This window comes from Gossypium raimondii, chromosome 4 (assembly GCF_025698545.1).
Source record: "Gossypium raimondii isolate GPD5lz chromosome 4, ASM2569854v1, whole genome shotgun sequence".
NCBI lineage: Eukaryota > Viridiplantae > Streptophyta > Magnoliopsida > Malvales > Malvaceae > Gossypium > Gossypium raimondii.
The window spans coordinates 44,928,946-44,950,316 of NC_068568.1; the positions used below are offsets into that span (position 1 = coordinate 44,928,946).

Below are 21,371 nucleotides of genomic sequence, written 5' to 3' on the forward strand. Positions count from 1 at the left end.
TAAACTTAACGAATTGACTAACCAATGTACCAACTTGAAAAAAATAGTTTAGGCAAGGGCAAAGCAGGATTATGATATTGAGGAGCCAAAATGAGGTTTCAAAAGTTTGGGGAGCTAAATGTAAAAAAAAAAGCTTAAAAAGGACTTAAATTAAATAATTCATAACTACAATAGACTAAAATTATTATTTTACCCCTCAATTAAATTAAATTAGTGAAGTCCATCTCCGTTGTGGCTTTACCCAAAAGCTTAGGATTGTTCCATATTTTGTGGCCCGAAACAAATTGAATTCCATTTTAACAATAATACCCTTTTATTTTAAAACACCAACCAAAGACGCCCGGGCTAAAACTCTTCAGAAAAATATTAAAAAAAAAAAAATGGCCAAGGAGCTTTGCTCTGGGGTAGCAGCTTTGTTATCCATAAACACTTGGCAAGGCCAGCAGCAGCACCACCATTGGGCGAGGTCCCAGCTGTCCCCGCTTCCCATCTCAGCCACTCATCGACTCACTAAGCACTCCCGGTTTCGAGTAGTCTGCCAGAGCGTCGAGACACAGGCCAAGACCGAGATATATGACCCGGAGTTTGGTGCCAAAGTTGGGCAAGACCGTCTCTTGAAGGTCCCTGTTTCTAACATTAGGAATTTCTGCATCATAGCACATATTGATCATGGGAAATCAACTTTGGCTGACAAGTTGCTTCAGATGACGGGTACTGTACAGAAGCGGGAAATGAAAGAGCAGTTTCTTGATAACATGGACTTGGAGAGGGAAAGAGGCATTACAATCAAGCTTCAGGTGACTTTTCGGATTGCACAAATTCTTTTGCCATTAAAACCCAGTGCTGCAAAGTGTTTTGATGGATTTCTACACCCTTATTTCTTGTCAGTATATTACTAGGCGTAGCTTGGTTCTACTTACAAAGAGTGGGGGGAAAAATACAGACATGCTTCTCTCTTGTGCTTATAAGGGTTCGGTGGGAAGAGTTTATAGAATTCTAGTTCAAAACGTCCATTTCAGTGGTTTGAAGCTCTAACCAGTCCCGTACCATAGTGAAAAGGGAACTGAGTAATTTAATCTCTATACATTTGATATTTGTGCAAACAAATAAAATTGATAGCAGTGTTAGTGGAAAATCATCCAACGTGAGCTTTGGAAATGTAACAAGTATATGAGCTGGTATCTTACGAAGCATATGTTCTTAATATAAAAAATTCTTTCATTGTTTTAGTTCTATCTATAGGTCTAGATTGTCAGATTTCAGAAGTCCACAGTTTTCTATCAACATTGTTATCAATTTTACTCATTTGGATAATATTAAAATACAAGTACTAAATTACTCAGTTGTATTGTATATGGACTAAAGTGCATCTTTGATTATATTATAAGAACTAACTCTACTTTAATCGCTTCAGTGTATCTTTCCCATCTGCACATTTGTTCTTACTTCTTCTTGCTGACTGTAATTTGAGGAGAAGGCATCCTTGTTATCATTAGAATTCTAGTTCAAAACTGCTTCAGTTTTCATTTTGAGCAGCCCAGTCTGTGCATATTGCACATTGCATATAAGTGCGTGAATGTCTGTGCTAGTGTGACTATTTAATCATATGTTTGGCTTTGTTATCCTTAATGTTTAACAGTATCATATTGGATGTTCTATATGCATGAAAATGGGAAGAGGGATTTCCTTACTTCTAATAATTCATCCATCTGCTTTTCAATTTCTTATTTGAATTGGTTGACATTGGAAAATGCCACAGCAGAAATGTATAAGGAGACTTGGCTAAGTACAAGAGAGCATTGATAAAATCTAAAGCATCTAACATTTCCATGCACAAAAATGCTACCTTGTTAGGGAATTTCTCTCCCAATTTAGTTTCCAAAGCAAGCTCTCCTTAGTTTTGTTCGGTACTTATTAAATTTTTTCTGGGTCAAAAAATAGTTTTACCAAGTCTCCATGTAAGGCTGTCCTCTCTGCTCAAATCACCCATCTTATTGTAGAGCAAATAATTGAAATTGGAGTTTGACTCTTTTTTATCAATCTTGCACATTTCCTAAAACTTCACATTCCAATCCTAGCCTGGATAAACAATACTTGACTTTGAACTCTTATTTTCATGCACTCTACCACATTGAATGTCTTCTCTAAAGGAGTTAAGATTTCTCACATCAAAAGAAACACAAGCGTGAGCAGCATCTTATTTTTCATGCACTCTACCACATTGAATGTCTTTACTAGCCAACTCTCAAATTTCAACAACTTACTTTGTGAGAAGCTTTGTACTTGAACAGCATCTTGCCTTTATGCTTCTTACTTTTCTTTATGCTAATGCTACAAATTATTGGTTCCCTCAATCCCTTTTTCTTTTATGTATAAATAATAACAACAAACTAAGCATTTTCTCAAGGTCAATTACAAAACCGCCTTGTATGCGTTTGAAAATTGCATTTATATGCTTATATCTTTCCTATCTTTGACATCTCCTTTATCATAGTTGCAGGAAACTTCATGCCTATTAAAATTTTCTTTCACATCCCTCCCCATGAAGTACAGCCACGCTTGAATGAGACAAAGATCTCTCTCTCTCTCTCTCTCATGTGTGCGCACATAGACATTATAATTCAATTAAACATCTAACTGTTTAATTGCCAAACCTTTCAAAGTAAACACCAAAACCTTGCTTTCTGATGCGACTTCTTTTTTTTCTTTCTTTTTGTCTTTGCTTGAAACTCTATGCCTTCTGTGGAAAGGCTTCAATACCATGTCAAGCTAGAAGAACCAAGTCAGCCTTTCTTGCAAATTTGATGGATCCTCTCTTTGTACACTTTTGTGCTAGTCTCATATCTCTTAATTTCTTATCAAAGTCACTGTTTAGTGAGACACAGTGGGATGCTGTAATTTTATACTTTGACTTCAGGTGTAGGAGTATTGATATCTCCCATTTTATCCTTCTATATGCCTTATTGTGACATGATAACAATCCAATTCAGAACTACCTTTCATATAGTTTTCTCAAGGAATATATATATAGATTATGCCTTGCAACAATTTTTGAATGTTGACTTGCTTTTTAATATTGGAGAACTCATGTGTCTAAGCTAAATTGTATCAAAAAGGTCAGATTAAGCATTCTTGATTTTGCATGCTTGCTGTTCATGGAATCTGTTATGAGGTTATCTCTTGATTATATGCAATTTTTCCTGATGGTTGATGTTCCAGCTAATTTATCTATTTGCAGGCATCTCGAATGCGTTATATGTTTGAAAATGAACCATATTGCCTGAATCTAATTGATACTCCTGGGCATGTAGACTTCTCTTATGAGGTACTTATCTATATTTGATATAGCAGATACAGACAAAACTTTTTACTGCTTCACATTTCAATATATAACTGCCTTTGCTCTTTTCTAATTCAATGTCAGGTCTAGAAGTTTTTTCTCCCAAGTTGTAAAAATAAACTATTCTTACCACATTTGCATGATCAGACCATATTAGGCAATGAGCTATAGCATGCAAGGTGGAATAAAGTTGTTATCTTATTGAACTAGGAATTTGATGTAGTATAGATACTTGTCATGGCTTATATATAGTTAGTTACAACTTTCAAGTCTAGAAAAATTTTCAAATGATGAGGTTATTGTTGTTAAGAATGATATATGGGAACATTCTTCTTTTTGCATGTGGGGACTGACAAACATACATGGCCACTTAACAACAACTCCTTTACGATTTACATATACGTAGATTCTCTGGTAGAATGATTCTTTTCATAATTTGCCCTGAATTTAATAGCTATTTGGTTTCCTTTCTTTCTGACACACATTTTTTATTTAGGTTTCCAGATCACTTGCTGCTTGTGAGGGTGCTCTACTTGTTGTAGATGCTTCTCAGGTTACTTTATGCTTGCCACTGCTTTGAATTGATAATTTAATCTCTTTAAATGATTTCAAGTTATAGTTCATACTTAATTTGACCTTTTATTTTGAGGATAGTATTCTGGAACTTAAATATAGTTATATCTACCTTAGCACTGTTGCTGCTGCTGCTGCTGCTATTATTAGTGTTACTGGACAGCATGTATTCTGTTGTAGGGTGTGGAAGCACAAACTCTGGCTAATGTATATTTGGCCTTGGAGAACAACCTTGAAATCATCCCTGTAAGTTTAGTCATCCTTTGTTTTGTTGTTCAACTTAGTAAACTTACATTCCGAAGTTAGCTCATTTGTTTGGTGACCGACTTATTAAAACAACAAACATAATTATTTTAACTAACCATGTATGTGCTGTGGCTATTGTTACTATTGTTACTATTTTCTTTCATAAAGTACTTAGGTTTTCCCACATTCTTTGGTCTTGGATGCTGTTGAATATGATGTGTGATGACATGGAAGGCAAACTAGGTTACAAAATCTGATATAGGTGTTGGAGAGATTGGGATAAGCTGTTCAACCTATCTGGACCTGATTAATCTATACTTTAGACAAATGATACGAAAAAGGGACAAAGCAAGCTGTTTGCCTCACACTAATATATTTACAGGTTAAAAATACTGAAATAGCCCTTGCACTTTGCAAAAGTTTCCCTTATAAGCCACTATTCTTTTATTGTACCCAATTTAGTCTTTAAAGTAACAATTTTTTTGAAGTAAGCCTTATTTTGGATGGAATCCCATTAAAATCCATTTTCTCTGCCATTTTAGGGTTTACTTGGCCATTACTTTGCTATATCAGCATTTGCCTGACCATTATCTTTTCCATATCAGCACACATGGGGTACATTTTGAAAATTCATGCCGACTTGGTGCTTTTATGGCATGGCACATCAGTTTCGTAGAGCCCTTATTTTTCCATCTATGTGCCCTGTCGACACCTATGTGGCACGTATAAAGTCCATTTTTACCTTGATGTGGCAAACAAAGTGGGTTCCAATGTTTTCCATCCAAATAAGGGCTTAATTAAACGAAAATGTTACCTGGGGCTCAATTGGGTACTATAGAAGGATCTGAGCTTATTTGGGAAATTTTAGAAAGTAAGAGCTTTTTTTAATATTTTAGCCTTTAAGAAACCAGTTTGAAGTTTCTCTTTAGGGCTTGCAACATAAAGTTGATAAATTCTCTTGATGTTCTATTGTGTTGCAGAGAAAGCAATTCAAGCGCTATAGAGGCTGAAATATATTTATCTTTCAAAGTAAACTTACTTGGATAGATTAAATTAAACAAAACTTTTATTAATGAATCAGACTGGCCCTTGTAATTGGACGATGAACTTGAAAAAGTGAAGGGAAAAATTTAAAGCTGCTATGGTGCTGCAAACATAAGCAAAGTTTACCATGAAAAATATATGCTAAGATGCTTTGTGCAGCAACTAAGCAGCAAAAACAGGATGGTTCCTCTTCAGCCCTGAATCAAATAAATTTACCAAATCAGTGTTTCAGGCTTGTGACTCTATTATGTTTTATTCCTTTTCTTTTTTACTATAACGGACATATGCCTCTGATTTCCATCGGCATACTTACGAATTTGTGTTTCCTCTGTTTTTAGTTCCTTTCTCAATGAACTATAAATTCTATCTATCTCTTATTTTTAAATGATTGTCTGATGTCTGTTCATATTTCATCATCCTTTATTCATATATATTCACTTGGTTCTATGCTGCTTTCATCCATCTTTCAATATGCTTTTGCTATCTACCCTGAGAACTGGCAATCTGTTTCTCCATTATATATGTGAATCCCGTTTTGAATCTGGTTTACTTTATTTTCTCTCCATCGGTGTTTACATCCATTTTGCCTTTGGATAAGTGATGTGATTTATAGGATGATTTGGTTGCCGTCTTTCTGCAGGTTTTAAACAAGATAGATCTTCCAGGTGCTGAGCCAGATCGTGTTATTAGGGAGATTGAGGAGGTTGGTCAGTTTAGATATTAATGCATTTGTGCAGTGTGTGAGCGTCTGCTCGTGTCTGTGTGTAAATCTGTTGAAGTATTTGCATTGCATCCTCTCATAGTTTTCTGTAAAATTATGGTGCTTTTCTACTGTTGTAATTTTGTAAACTGATCCATCTGCTGGATTTACTAATCATAAGAAATGATTATCATTCTGAGTGTTTTGGACCTACTGCTAAGTTGAACTTCTTTGTAGGTTATTGGTTTAGATTGTAGCAAGGCAATACCCTGCTCAGCAAAGGTTAGTTCAGGACTTCTATTTCCTTTATTTACATGCTCAAATAGTTTCTTGTAGCATATGGTAGATCTGAACATAGGTTTTTTCCTCTTGTTAGGAGGGAATTGGTATAACAGAAATTCTTAATGCCATTGTTGAAAGGATTCCTCCACCTCGTGATGCTGCTACGAGTCCACTAAGAGCTTTAATATTTGATAGGTATAATTCTGGCTTTGTTTTATTCATTAAACTTATTGGTTATATTAACTTATACTCTACGGATCATGTCTCACATCTAGTTGACACATATTTCTTTTAGTGGATGTAATATAATTTTTCTCCTATATTGTTTCTATGACCTTGAGTTCTAATGCATGGATCTAAATAAGTTCATAACTTAAATGTCAATAGTGAACTGTACTGTCCTATGCTATTTTCAAATTGCTTGTCAGGTTTCAGTCATGTGATGCATGGAAATGTTTATTTTCTAGTCTGTTAACTTCAATTTTTTATTTTTCCATTTATGTTAAATAATCAATTCAATAACGTGCTTTGCAATGAAATTTATATAGTTCTGTTCCAGTAAAAGGAATAAGGCTGCTACTATGTTGAATCAAAGTGTATGCATGCCATTTCTTATATCCCAACCATTTGTTTCTCTTTCTGTTTTGTTTTCACTTTAACTTTTTCTTTCTCCCTTCATTCGTTATTTTCTTTCCTTCATCCTTCCATTTTGTGTTATATTATTTATTTAATTTTTAGCCAAAATCTTCCTTTTATTTATCCATTTTGTTTCCTTTGTTTTTCCTCTCACCTTTTAGAATTTAAAATTTCATCTTTGAACTTATTTATTTAGCTTCTAACATGCATTAGAAAGGAGCAAGAATCAAGTTATTATAAAACCTATTAGTTGAAAATGTATTTAAATATTCAGATATTAATATACAGTATCTCTTGTTATATATTTATAAGTTTAGTATTTTAATATTTAATAAAATATATTTTAAAAATTTAATCTTTTAAATAATAAATATTACACCCTTTTCCTCTTTCTTTCCATGTCTATATCCTGCTTCTATCCACAGTCCGTAGACTTCCTAATGTAATAATTGGTTACTAAATTCAGAAATGTCTACTTCTTGGCATATAACTCATTTCTTATATAACACTTGTGAACATTGCTGCCATCATTGTACGAAGTTTTCTTTTTCAGGTTGCATAGTGTTTTCTTGAACTGCCTTGAATTACTTAAATTGCTTTGAAATGTCTCCACAGCTACTATGATCCTTATCGTGGTGTTATTGTCTATTTTCGGGTCATAGATGGGAGGATAAAGAAAGGTGACAGAATTTATTTTATGGCCAGTAATAAGGTAAAGCATTATTTATCTTATTCTTTTTGTTCCTTTCTATATAGAATGTACAGTTTCTTTCATCCTTCACATAAAAGTTCTTATTATACACGTCTTACATGCAGGATTATTTTGCTGATGAAGTTGGAGTTTTATCTCCCAATCAATTACAAGTGGACGAATTGTATGCGGGTGAGGTAAATTGATTTTTATCGATGGTTATTTTTTCCTACTAGCATTATTCTGTTTTCTGCTTGCATTCCCTCTCTCTCCCTCCCTCCCTCCCTCCCTCTCCCTCTCTCCCTCTCTTCTCTCAATTTAACACTAAGGGTCTGTTTGATTGACGGAATTGATTTTCCGGAAAATCATTTCTAACTTTTCCAGCGTTTGATTGGCGGAAAACATTTTCCATTTGGAAAATGAACTCCAAAACAAGGGAAAATGGGTTACATTTTAGGGAAAATGTCTTACCCTTTCAATTTCCGTAAGACATTTTCCGTGCTCTCCTCTCTATCGCCTCCTTCATTCCTTCCTTCATTTCCGGTAGAAAACTGCTTCTGTTTATCGATTTTCCAGTAACTTGTTTTTTTAATTATTCAATACTTGTTTTTTAACACAATTACAAATAATTTATTTGATATTAGTTTTTTTCAATTTATAACGATTAATATTGTAGCTTAATAATTGAGTATTATTATAAATAAATCATTGCAATATATGTAAAAATAATTTAAAATATAAAAATTTATTAATATATATTAATATATGTAAAAACAACTTTTCCGAAAAATATTTTCAAAAAATCTGCCAAGCAGCAGAAAATATTTTACACAGATTCAATCAAACACCAGAAAATATTTTTCAGTAAATCATTTTACAGAAAAGTAAAATATTTTCCAGAAACCATTTTACGGAAAATATTTTACTGGCAATCAAACAGACCCTAAGAAACAAAATATTGAAATAAGCAAATAACACAGGAACATAAATAAGCAAACAATCACGGAATCAATTCACAAAAGTAGTGGTCAGAAAATCTTTCGGTTAATGACATTTAATAACCTAAGTCGGACAATCACTAATCTAGGCATTATAAGTCAGATGGTCTCAAGATATAGGTTATTGGAGTTGATATTATAGCTTACAGGCTCCTAGTTATACCTGAGTTGGTGTATAACTTATAGGTGGTAACTAGAACTTAATTCACTCTCATCATTCTCTCACTAATCCAAGTTAGCCAATATCTTAGAGGCTAGTCTTAACAATTGGTGTATATCTTAGTTTGGGTGACTATCCAACTAATTAGCTAGGGTCAACTGCTGTATCTTCCCTAGATTTTTACTATTTAAGTGTCACTCAGATTAGCAATAGTTAATTGATCCAGTTAATAGCCTAAATTAGATTTTACCCTGTTTGAGTTATTGAACAAGTTAGCTTATGGTGGAAAGCTAATCAGCACAAGTAATCATGAAAACATAATTAAATGAGGGATTAAAACGAAGGATAAGAGAAATCTTATTTGAAATGAAGAACAACTGAAGATCCATTTTTATTGGAATCAAGAATTTTGGTAGCATCCCCTAACAAAAATCCTTCGAAATTGATTACAAAAGCCAAATAGCTGAAAAATTGAACTAAAATCTCAACCTAAAACTAAGAAATGTTCTAAAGCCTAAAAATTTTGTACGGTAGCTTCTTTCTAGTTTACAAAGTGATTACTTTGTTAAAAGCATGAAATGGATGGGAAAAGACCTAAAACCTTCGTGCAAAATGCAGCATTTCAATAATCAGTAAGCTGTTGCAGTGCCATGGCTCTAACTTCTGGTGCCACAATCGCTCCGCTTTTTCTGCATCCAACTTTTCTCATTCAAATTCCTTAAAACCTTCAAGAAAACTTTGTAAAAATCCTATTCAAATAAAAGTAAATAAGAACATTATCAAAGCACGAAAAATATGTATAACAAACACTAAAAAGTTCAAATTAAAATGCAAATTAAAAAAAGTAAAATAAGCTAAAATGACTCTAAAACATACAAAAACAACTTAGAAACAAGCTAAATAAGGCCTACAATGGACCTAAGATGAGGAGTCATCAGTTTGGTTTGGGTCATTTAGGGTTCGGATCATTTTTGTTTGGGACATTTGTGTTCAAGTTGTCGACTTTTATATTCAATTAGGTTAGTTTCAGGCTGCTCTTACTGGGTTGAGTTCAAGAACACATTTTGTTAACTTGTGTTTGTGGCACACCTCCAACTTTTACTTTTATATCAAAAAATAAATTAATAAAAGAAATAAATTTCATGCCAGCAGTCTTTGATCTAGCTAATATCTCCCTTTACAGTTTTCTAGGCAAAGCTTTTTTTTTGTTTCTTCACACTTTTGAATCTAACTACTTAGGCATTTGGTGTCATTTTTTTCTTTTCTATTTCATTTGTTTACGAGCCTGTGATATCATTTTGAATGGATTGCCTATTTATCATAAGAACAATAATAAGAACTATTTTTCACTGCATTCACTTTCAAGTAAACTTGTACTAATATTTATAAATAATAAGGAAGTAATAAGTTTTTCCTTAACTCATGTAATTTGGGAAATAACATCTTCCCAAACCCTCTCATTGATAGGCTATAGAACACCTTCAAAGCATGTGTTGAGCATATCTGATCTATGAAAATGTGTAAAGAATACAAATTGAAAAATAAAATAGGGTCCTCATACCGAATTAAAGCAGTCTACCTAAAACATATTTGGAGTATCTTGAGAAGTGCCACGTGAATATAAGGCTACTCACGCAAATGATGTATGATATTACCACTTAAGCTGAACAATGTTGACACATTTGTGTCTTCTCTATCTTAATTGAACTTTTCCCCCAATTCTCTTTCTTTCTGTGTTCAACCTTTTATATTATTTGAATGCTTTTAGGTAGGATACCTTTCGGCATCAATAAGGTCCGTTGCAGATGCTAGAGTGGGTGACACTATTACTCACTATGATAGGAAAGCAGAAAGTTCATTGCCCGGATATGAGGAAGCCACTCCAATGGTCTTTTGTGGTCTATTTCCTGTTGATGCAGACCAGTACATTCAGTTTTCCTTTATCTTGAATTTCAAAAGCTCATTGCAAGTGCCTGTCTGTGGCATTATTCATTTTTATGTAACGTATTGCTGGCAGGTTTCCTGAGTTGCGTGATGCTTTGGAAAAATTGCAACTGAATGATGCTGCATTGAAGGTAATTTATATAACTAAACATAATATCTAACAAACTCTTGTTATTTTTTAATGCTTAATGCATTTATGTTTTTTTGCTTCAAACGGAAGTAGGTTATCAAAATCATTGTTATTTTGAAAACAAGATTGCTGCTGTAGCCGTCTAGAATTTGTTTTTGGTACACTTCCACTGCCTTTATTGCATGGTCAGAGAGGCATATGTTTCCACTTAAAATAACGTATATTCTTCATACCACACTGCTAGGATTGATAAAATGAGTCTGAGCCCATAAACCAGACTGAAAAAAATCTGAAACTTGATTTGACGAAAGTGTCAAAGACTAAAACCTGAACAACCCAAACTCATGTGGCTTGATCCCTAAACAGCCAAGGTCAAAATGACTAAGCCCAAAATGATCCATGTTATTGAGATCGACTCAATCATAAAACCTGTAATAACTTGAATTTATTATTAAAATATGAATAATTTAATTGTAAAAAATATTTGTTGCAAAGCATAACTTTAATTATCAATTTTTTATTTCTTCATCTGATTTAGTTGCAAACTACATCAATCTTACCATATATGTTAGTATTGATAGTTTTTCTGATGAATTACTTCAGTGTGATAATATCTGTTTCTTATTCTTTTGGTCTTATATTTATAGTTTGAGCCTGAGACCTCAAGCGCTATGGGTTTTGGCTTTAGATGTGGCTTCTTGGGTCTTCTCCACATGGAAATTGTTCAGGCATGACTCTTTTGCCCCTGAAGTTCTCTTATATATATATAAACGCGTCTTGCTGTTGCTTCTTACTACAAGTTCAAATTCTGGAGAATTTTTGAATTCAGTGTTGGCTCTAACAAAATTTTTTTTTACAGGAAAGACTTGAAAGGGAGTACAATCTGAGCCTTATAACCACTGCTCCTAGTGTCGTGTACAGAGTGAACTGTGTAGATAATGAAACAGTAATTTCTCCTCAACCCGATAACACTTTTTATTTATATCATATTTCAAGAATGTTTCCAAGAAGCTGACGCTGTGTTATAGCTGATTATGCCTTTGCGTCAAAAAGAAACTCAGGAATTTTGAGAAAACAGTTATAACCAATTTGCATTGTCATGCTGATTTCCCTTTGTATGGAATACTTCATCCATGTTGTTTTGCATTGAACGGAATGATTTCTCTCCATGAAAAAAAAATGACAATATTTGGGCAAGTATTGAGATGAAACCTAATATCTTATAATTTCTGAAGATGCTCTATGTGTGTGTGCATGCATCCCATTCTCCTAACAGAAAACGGAAGACTGTGAGTATTTGAATCTGACTATGCCTGCATGGAACTTTTGAATAATTAGATTGAAATTTTTAATGGAAAAGATTTGTGTGTTTTATGGACAATATGGACATTTTTCTCAGATGCACTTAGGAAATTATTACTCCTGGTAATTTAACATGCTACAAAACTTGAAAGATTCCCTTAATGTTTCCTATGTAGAAAAATTGTTCTTTATCATTTGATTTCTAGAGGTACCAAATTTTCTATGTTGTTTCCTTAGTTCATGCTAAAACTGTACAAGGAAGCTAGTTTAGTAGGATTCTTTGGTTTCATCCTGAAGTAGCTATGCTGTCTTTCTAACCACAAAACTCTGATCCCACTATAAAAGGAAAAATAGAAAAAAGTAAAATTAGTGGCGTTTCAGTTTCTTGACAATTTCTTTCATCATGGATTTCTTTGTCCTTAGCCAGCATAATGGTCCTATTCTCTTGGGCAAGCTTGTAGCCTCTAGATGCTTGTTAACTTTATTTGAATTATTGTTTCTAGTACCAGTGGCATCATTTTTCTGTTGGCAACAAGTTGATTGAATATCACTGTGTTACTAGATGATTTTCACAGTATTTGGTGATGGAGAAATATATATTGTTCATATTCCGCTAATGGAAGGCTTATATTTGTTATTTCTGATTGATAAGTTGGTTTTTCCCGTGCAAGAAACTTGTTTAATTATAGCATGTTTCATCTCATACTTGATGCTTTTCAAATATGAATATTACTGAAGGTTGAGTGCTCAAATCCATCTTTGCTTCCTGAACCTGGACAACGAAGGTCAATTGAGGAGCCAGTTGTTAAGGTTATTTCATTTATCTTGAGTTATTTATTACTTAATTATTTTAAATGAGACTGTCTAACTTGCAATCTCATATGCTATCTTTATCATTTGACATTTACAGATTGAGATGCTTACACCGAAGGACTATATTGGTTCTCTGATGGAATTGGCTCAAGACAGAAGAGGAGAGTTCAAAGAGATGAAATATATCACTGAGAATAGAGCATCCATCATCTATGAGTTACCCCTTGCAGAGGTGAAATCTTCCTGCTTTATATTCAGCCAAAGATCTCTTTATAGATGGCATCAACCACTTTTACGTATAATTTTCCATTATTCTTTCACTCAGTCTATGTTCATTTCACAGATGGTAGGTGACTTTTTCGACCAATTGAAGTCCAGAAGTAAGGGCTATGCTAGCATGGAATATACTTTCATTGGGTGAGTTCTTGCAAGAGTAGCTGTTATATTCTTATTTCTAGGGTAATAAACTGCTTTCCTTGTCTCACTGGTAGTAAACACTTGAGAAGTTTATCTAGTGTGTTTTTATTCTATATCACAGAGACTTATCTTGAATAAGAAATAAAATGTAAGATACATAATAAGGGAGAATCTGGGAATTCAGCTTTGTGAATTGGTATCCTTTACATTTTATCTCTATAATTTATTGCAGAGGCTTTTATCTTTATACTTTGTCATTTTGCAAGAAACAATGACTTTTGAGTTAACTCCATACTACTTTTGTTTCTCAGAGACTTGACATATTTTTCAAATATTCAATTCATTTTGCCTAATTATTCTTCTTTTTCCCTAGGTTTACATTTTCCCCATTGTATCTTTTCATCTCTCAACTATATCTTTGGCATTAAATAGTAATAATTTGAAATGATGTTTTGTCTTGAAATTTAATTGCTTAACACTATTAAAAGAAAACATTTCATGATTATGCGTTGATATTGGAAAGTTATTGAGCTCTTACAATTAAATAGAAATATTTATTTTGGGAAATCAAGTATTTCAAAGTTGTGTTTGCACCATTGTCACAATCGTGTAATCATTTCTTCTTTCATTACCAGGTATAAGGAAAGCGAATTGATAAAGCTTGACATTCAGATTAATGGTGAGCCCGTGGAACCATTGTCCACTATCGTGCACAGGGATAAGGTAAGGCTCATCTTTCATTATGTTTTAACTCTTAGGAGAAATAACCTTTTCTTATGTTTAAATTCTGTCATTCTTGGTGGGATTCTGTCGTTTGAAATAAGTGCAAATTTCTTATAAATTGAGTCAACACATTTTTTTTTCAAAAATTTTAGTTCCAATAAGATTTCCATAGAAGGAAATGACTTCTTGATCAACTAAAAGACACCCTATGCGACTTTTTTTGTTTGACTTAATCCTTTCTCTCTTGATAACCACTTCTTGTAGGAGTTATCAAGTAGGAAAGTATATATATTTTCTTACTGGAAAGGGAGTAGATAGCTTGTATGGATTGCGAATGTGATGGAAGAAAGGTTGATGTGCTAGCATTGATGGTGGGGTTTTAAATGTGGCAAAAAGATTGCCCTAGATTACCTTGTTTGAACAAGGTAATTGGTTGGTTGATGGGAATGCTAAAGATAGGTAGGATGTGATTAGTGTGGCTGAAGAGGTTTAGGATGAATAAAAAAATGGTTACCTATTAAATAAGAAGCATAGTTATTGTAATTGAATGAAAGTGTAATTACTAGGGTAGTAATTACACTCTCTTGTAATTACAAAGAATTATAATAACTTAGACGTGTTTGGCTGATAGAGTGTAATTATATTGTAATTCTCTATGTCATGTTTGGTAGTACAAATTGTAATTACACAACTACATAAATTATATTTTTAAAAATATTAATTACTATAAAATTATTAGTATGATAAAATAATTTCTAAACAAGTAAAAAAATAAAATCAAATCATTATATGTTAGTCTAAAAAGTAGATACTACGATTACTAATAAAAATAGCTAGAAAAATAAACATCATATGCAATTTTATCTAATTGTTCTAGTGCATATTTGTTGGTTTATTCCATCTTTATTATTTAACATATGCTTCTAAATTCTTTTCATCATTTGTTAGTCCTTGACTGAGTTTATCATCATTTGAAATTGAATCTGCATCATTAAGATTATCAAGATCTCATTCTTGCATGTACATTTCGTAGTACATGGATCATTCAATTCCACCTATGATTGAAGTTATAAAATATGCAACATGTTAGTACGATCCACATTTTTCAACCACATTTGGAAACCTTGAATGTGTCAAATTAAAGAGTTCGCGAGTTGTTTATGGTGCTTGTGTCTGACACTATTCTCTCAACTGGTATCATACCCCATGATATGGCGTAATGAAACCTTTTTATTTTACATAATTAGCATCAGCCTTATAATATTTAGTTTCACAGTTCAAATAGTTTGTAGCTTTAATTATAAAAACTTAATTTGGAGAAAGATTTATGCTATGTTATATCCCTTTTTATAATATGTAAATTAAGTCAAAATAATATGAAATTTATAATAGTTAACCTTTATAAAAAAATACTTTATAAATTGTCCAAAGGTTTCATAATACTTCTTATAAATAATATAATTTTGCCATTACTTTTAAAAGTTTATTTTAATAAATAAGTTATGATAAAAAACTATAACTTTTTTATGAATAAGTGTATTGTTTTTTATAATATATAGTATGGGCACATAAATAAGTTTAATCCATAATAAATAAATATAGTATAAAACTTTCATAACATGTAAATTATTTTTATAACAAGCTTTTGGCCATAACTTTAGAAATTTTAGGATTTAAATAATATATTTTTGTTATAACTTTATTAAATACACAAATTATTTTGTAATATAAATTTTTAGGATTTATAATATAAATTTTTTTTGGTCATAATCATCCGAAATAGTCATACATGTCATGCTTATAATATAATAAATAATTTTTTAAAATTGGATTTGGGTGTAATTACTCCAATTCTCACCCTCTCCCTAAGAATTGGAAAGTGTAATTGGGGTGTTCAATTACACCCAATTCGGTGGGATCCACCAATTAGAATGGTTACCCAAACATGCCACACTTGTGTAATTACAAGCATTACTCCCAAATCCAATTACTAGGTGACTTTTCAAACACTACTTAAAAGAAATTGCTCTAAGGACTGAAACCAGAACCCAAAAAAAAAAGGAAAAAAGTCCATAGAAGGTATTGAGATTATGGGTGCAATGAAAAAATGAAAGTTGAAAAGTGTGCACATGATGTGGGAAGAAGGAAAGCCTGGCTAGCGAATTTGTTTCAGTAAGACATATACTTTTGAGAACTACTAGAAGTATGGATGAGCTCACAAAAAGCACTTTGGTGCATCAATGCAAGAATAAAATGGACATAAAAGAATTTCAGCTTAAGAGGTTTCAATATTGAAGAGTTGCATTATAAAGTTGCTGGTAAGAGTTGCTATCTAAAGATTAAGGCATCAGATTAGCATGTTGTAGATATTTACACCAAGAATGTCAGTCGTGAAAGCTACTTATCAGTTGCAGGGCTTCATAGGGAACCTTAGTGGTAAATAGAAGGATCCATAAATGGTGTTCATTGAACTTAGAAAAGCCTAGAATGGAGTCCTTAGAAGGTAATTTGGTAACTCTTGGAGAAAGGAGTCCTTATAGCATGTATAAAAATCATAAAGGACATCTTTCAAAAAACCAAATCATAAAGGACATGCATAATGGCAATCACATGTGAGGACCAACAGACAAATGACAACCTATTTGTCAATGGTAGTAGGTATACATCTTTTAGAGATTTAGGTAGGGTTGGCAAAGTAGGCCCAAGCCTGAAAGCTCATCCAAGATAGATTCTGATCCGATTTGAGTTGACTTAAAAAGTGAAAAGCCCAAATCTGGAAAAACTGAGCCTAGAAGTTCAAATCCAAAAGAATCCGAACCATAAAAGCTTGAAATTGACATGATCCATAACCTGCAAAAGCCCCAACCAGTTACAATCAGAGCCCTAGGGCAAGCTGTCTAGTGCTCCTCTTTTTTTATTTGAATTGTTACAAATATTTACTGGTATTCTTTGAGTAAAAGGTTATATTCCATTTATGTCTGTGGTTTCAACTTTTACCTCGTGGCACCATGTGGTTCTTTTTTTTTTCCTTTTGGTTATAATTATCATCCTGTATTTAAATTCTATAAACTCAGGGAGTTATGCCACTAAATTTATCAGCTAAATTATAAAAATACCCTCAACTCAAAAGTCATGTATTCACATTAAGGTTCTTTTCATAATTTTATTAGATAAATTGGCTAGCTAATCCTCTATGTAACTGAAACTTAACTACAAGGTTTTAATTGGAAAAGAAAAAATCATAAGGTGCTATGTGGGAATGGTTGAAATAGGAGTTGTATAGAATTTACCCCATATATTTTCAGCCTATGGTGTTCATACAGCCTATCTGAGTCTAGAGTAATTCAGGAGTGTCTCAATATATGTATATCAGGTGAGATTGTAATGTAAGTAATAATGAGCATTTTGTGAATACAAATAAATTATACAAGTAAATTGCTAACCTAAGTAAAACTTAATGTGTCAATGTTGTTATACATTTCTATTGGTCTGGTCTTTGTCTAAAACTGTCATTCAAATCTTACAGGCTAAAAGCATATTAACAACCATGGTCCAGATTGTTTTCTTGAATTTTCTTCCAACCTAATTTGTATAATGCTTTAGTATGTTATTATTTGAGAATGTTTTGCTAGTATTGATATGTGTTTGCTTGCATTCTTAATTTCTGGTTTTAACAGTTGTGATATTAAAATAGTGTGACTCCTATCTGAATTTCGGCAACTTTCTATGAATTTCATATTTTGTATGTTGAATAAGCAGTTTAATCGAATATCAGCTAACATTTTGTAGGCATATTCTGTTGGGAGGGCTTTGACTCAAAAGCTGAAGGAGCTTATACCTAGACAAATGTTTAAAGTACCAATTCAAGTAAGATGCGCACACTTGAAATATTATTGAATGTATCCCCATATGATGATTTATTTTCATTTTAACCAATTCTTTTTAAGTCTGGTATATATTATCATTTAAAGACTACATAAAGCGTGGAAGCTGCTTTATTGTTACATTTATCTGTGAATTTGATTCCATTGGATGAAATAATGTGGTTCAGTATTTAACACTCTAAAAATTATAACCGTTTAATATATTTATACTACCATAACAGTTTTGCTGTCATTATTAAACTTCTACTGTTAATGCTGGTGAGTTTCTTTTTGAAGTCGCTTTGAAACAAAGGGTAAATCAGACTGATCTTTTCATTCAACTACTAAGTAGGGTTGAGTCATTTACCTTTTTGAAACAAAGTTTGAAATAATTTAATGTGATCTATTCAACTCTTCTGTTTTCTATTTGAGGGTGCAAGGATTGATCCTTGGACATTGAAACTAAGAATTCATTCAAAACCAGCAGTGCTCTTCTCTGCCAGTATCCTAAGACGAAACAACAAAGAACACTGTTTTTGATTAACACTGTTGATCATGCACTAATAACATTGAACTAAACAGCTGCAGAAGCAAATATAATGTATTCATGCAAGGTTACTATGGAGTTTTTCTTCTGTTTTAGTCATATATTGTGATTAAATATATCTTTGAGGTGCTTGTGTTGTCCAGTATCTACTATTTATTATCATACATTGCGGTTAAGAAATGTCATCTTCTGTTAACTCTCATTATCTACTATTAGAAACAAGAAAAGGAATGGGAAAAGAAGAAAACCTTTGCCCTTTGGGAACGTTTTTCATTTTGACTGAAGTATTTTTATTTTTTCACCCATCATTAGATTGATGCTAACTCAATTCCAATTTATGTGCTGCATACTCATTTCAGGCATGCATAGGTTCAAAAGTAATTGCTAGTGAATCTTTATCAGCAATTAGAAAGGATGTTTTGGCCAAATGTTACGGTAAGTCTATTTTGGAATGGATTTTTCTATGTGAAGCATTTCCCTCTTCACTTATTGTAGACACTCTTTCCAACAGTCTTAAACTTGGACTTGGATGTGGGGATGAGTGGGGTTTTTTGGTTTGTCAATTGCCTTAATTTGAAGCGATGAGGATAGGAGTCCTTAAGGGCGTTGGGAATCTTTATATATTAATAATTTAGTATATGTTCATCTACATAAATTTTGATTGATATGTTTGATTATAATTATCATAGATGTTGGAAGAAGGAGACTTTGGATAATAATGGATTTATTGTTAAAAAATTCTTTACAACATAATTGTTCTGAATTCTAATTATAGTTAGGCTTCAGATTTACCTCGGTTCCAATTGTTGAGAATCTTTGATTTATTTGACAGCATTGAATAGCTAATCTTAAGGGATTATAGCTGATTTTTAGAGTATCTAATTACAGATATTCTTTCCTTATATGATTCAATGCTTCATGTATACATATCTGTACATATTTCTAAGAAATACATAGTTTTGAGTTAGTTTTTCCCCAATTTTATTCTAATGATTCATTAGTGTCTTTTTATTGCACGATGACAAGATTTTGTTTAACTTCATAGGTGGGGATATCTCAAGAAAAAAGAAACTCCTCAAGAAACAGGTACTGTTTTTTTCTTTTTGCTTCTGAGAATCGGACCGTGATATGGTTTCTTATCTTGGTTTGCCCTCAAACCAAAAATATTTGTGTTGGGTTGCAGTAAGGAAAGCATGCTTATTGCTAGTTACGTGGTCATCCTGTTAGCTCTTTATCATATCAAGATGAATTTCATTATAATGAACTGTTACAAAATAATGATTAACTATAAGTGCTTGACAGACATTTTCATCCATAGGGAAGAAGATAGCAAGAACATTTAGGAGCTTCTCACAATCATGTTACATAGTCATCCTGTTAGCTCTTTTGAACTGATAGACAAGATCTGGCTAGTCAATTGCTTCATCTAGAATAGTAAAATCGTACAACTGTAACTTGACAATGTTCAGGCGAAACTAATCAAGCTTCATAACAATAAGTGAGGTGGATTTGGACAGTGATATTCTTCAATGCTCTAAACTAAGTGATTCATTACAGTTCAACATTAAGTCAGAAGTGGTAGATTTGGATATTGATGCTTCAAACACTCTTGTTGAGGGTTACTTTGGTATGTAACCAGTTAAGAGTGTAAATAGTCACTCCAACCTAAAAGTTTTAACTATTAGGTGCATGTCAAGAAATAGTATCCATTAACAAACCTTTCTACAACAAACCCAAAGTTGCAATTGTTGGCAACTATGTTACCTTATCAAGAACCACTTTAACTTACCTGAAGTTATTGGGTGAATGTTAGAGAGTAGTTTGTATTCATTAACAAAGTTATATAAATGGTTTACCCGTTTGGCAGAGACAAACCCTGATAAAGATTGAAATTTTATATGCTTGAGATTAAACGCAAAGTGAAGAGTTTAGAAATAAATTTCCAAATATAAAGGAGTGATTCCATAGCTTTAATCTCAAGCCATGTAATCACATGAATGTGCATCCTAAAACACTTTGAAACACATTATCACTTGATGTTGTTAAGGTCCCAAAAGCATTACACTATGAGCTAGGTTGCTTCGAATAATTGGAAAAAAAAGGTATAATTGCTTCTGGAAACACTTCTAAACTGACATCTACTACTTCAAAAGAAGTTACATGTGGATATTTAGAGTTAAGTACTCCTACAGTAACCGGTTGAATCTATTAAAAAATATTGAAAGTCTTAAAACAAACACCTAATATGATATGAGACTCAAAAGTAAAGCAGAATAACATCATTGGCACTGCATCAACAAAACATGAATCTCTCCAAAATATTATTTATTTTGCCTCTGAAAAAACCAATTTCCTTTGTTAACATAACAGGCTGAAGGGAAGAAAAGAATGAAGGCAATAGGTAAAGTAGATGTACCACAAGAAGCCTTCATGGCAGTGTTGAAACTTGAGAAGGAGGTCTTATGAATTGACCATCACACACTACACTGCAATACAATACAATTGTATCTTGTAACTTTCTCAAATTATTTCTGCTAAAACATTAATTAAATGTTCAGTTTGTTGTGCCTGAAGTCCTGTGGTAAATTCTGATATTTAATTGAGGCCAATTACAATATTAAATTGTGCAGAAAAAGATTTCAATTTATGATCTTTTCAACTAAATTTCTTGCAAACCGTTTTGTTTTGTTACATGCCAATATATATATATATATATATATATATATATATTAGTTTTGCTATCTTAGTCTTCTTTACTAATTTAACTGTACCTGTGATATATCTAATTTAAATAAGGTAGTAGGTAAGGTTAAGTCATAGAAAATAAAGAAATACTCGAGATTTCAAAATTGAGTATAGAGGGATATAAAAATACAGGGAAAGTAAGATTGAAAAGGACAAGGACAACATTTTCCATTACTTTTAGTTCAAGTCTTGAGATAAATTTGATATTTAAATTATT

The 21,371-nt window shown here is 32.5% G+C and overlaps 1 protein-coding gene across 2 annotated transcripts; it reads left to right on the forward strand.

Moving 5' to 3' along the window:
• The first annotated feature begins 334 nt into the window (after positions 1–334).
• LOC105780189 (translation factor GUF1 homolog, chloroplastic) lies at positions 335–21,084 on the forward strand. Of its 2 annotated transcripts, XM_012604375.2 has the most exons (21): positions 335–797; positions 3,239–3,325; positions 3,837–3,893; positions 4,094–4,159; positions 5,844–5,906; positions 6,141–6,185; positions 6,280–6,380; positions 7,437–7,533; positions 7,638–7,709; positions 10,439–10,593; positions 10,688–10,745; positions 11,392–11,472; positions 11,604–11,690; positions 12,785–12,856; positions 12,957–13,091; positions 13,203–13,276; positions 13,912–13,999; positions 17,789–17,866; positions 18,769–18,844; positions 19,455–19,495; positions 20,780–21,084. In XM_012604375.2, the coding sequence occupies exons 1-21, from the start codon at positions 381–383 to the stop codon at positions 20,873–20,875; spliced, it is 2,046 nt and encodes a 681-aa protein (XP_012459829.1). In that variant the 5' UTR covers positions 335–380; the 3' UTR covers positions 20,876–21,084. The 2 variants fall into 2 exon arrangements, with proteins under 2 accessions (XP_012459829.1, XP_052485664.1); XM_052629704.1 differs by lacking the exon at positions 4,094–4,159.
• Positions 21,085–21,371: the final 287 nt, after the last annotated feature.

What these genes read in the sequence shown, in the direction of transcription:
- LOC105780189 (XM_012604375.2), top strand. Translation starts at nt 381, where the DNA reads ATGGCCAAGGAGCTTTGCTCTGGGGTAGCAGCTTTGTTATCCATAAAC. An exon ending in ATGTAGACTTCTCTTATGAG is followed by an intron (nt 3,326 to 3,836) that starts GTACTTATCTAT and finishes TTTTTTATTTAG; the next exon opens with GTTTCCAGATCACTTGCTGC. An exon ending in ACGAATTGTATGCGGGTGAG is followed by an intron (nt 7,710 to 10,438) that starts GTAAATTGATTT and finishes GAATGCTTTTAG; the next exon opens with GTAGGATACCTTTCGGCATC.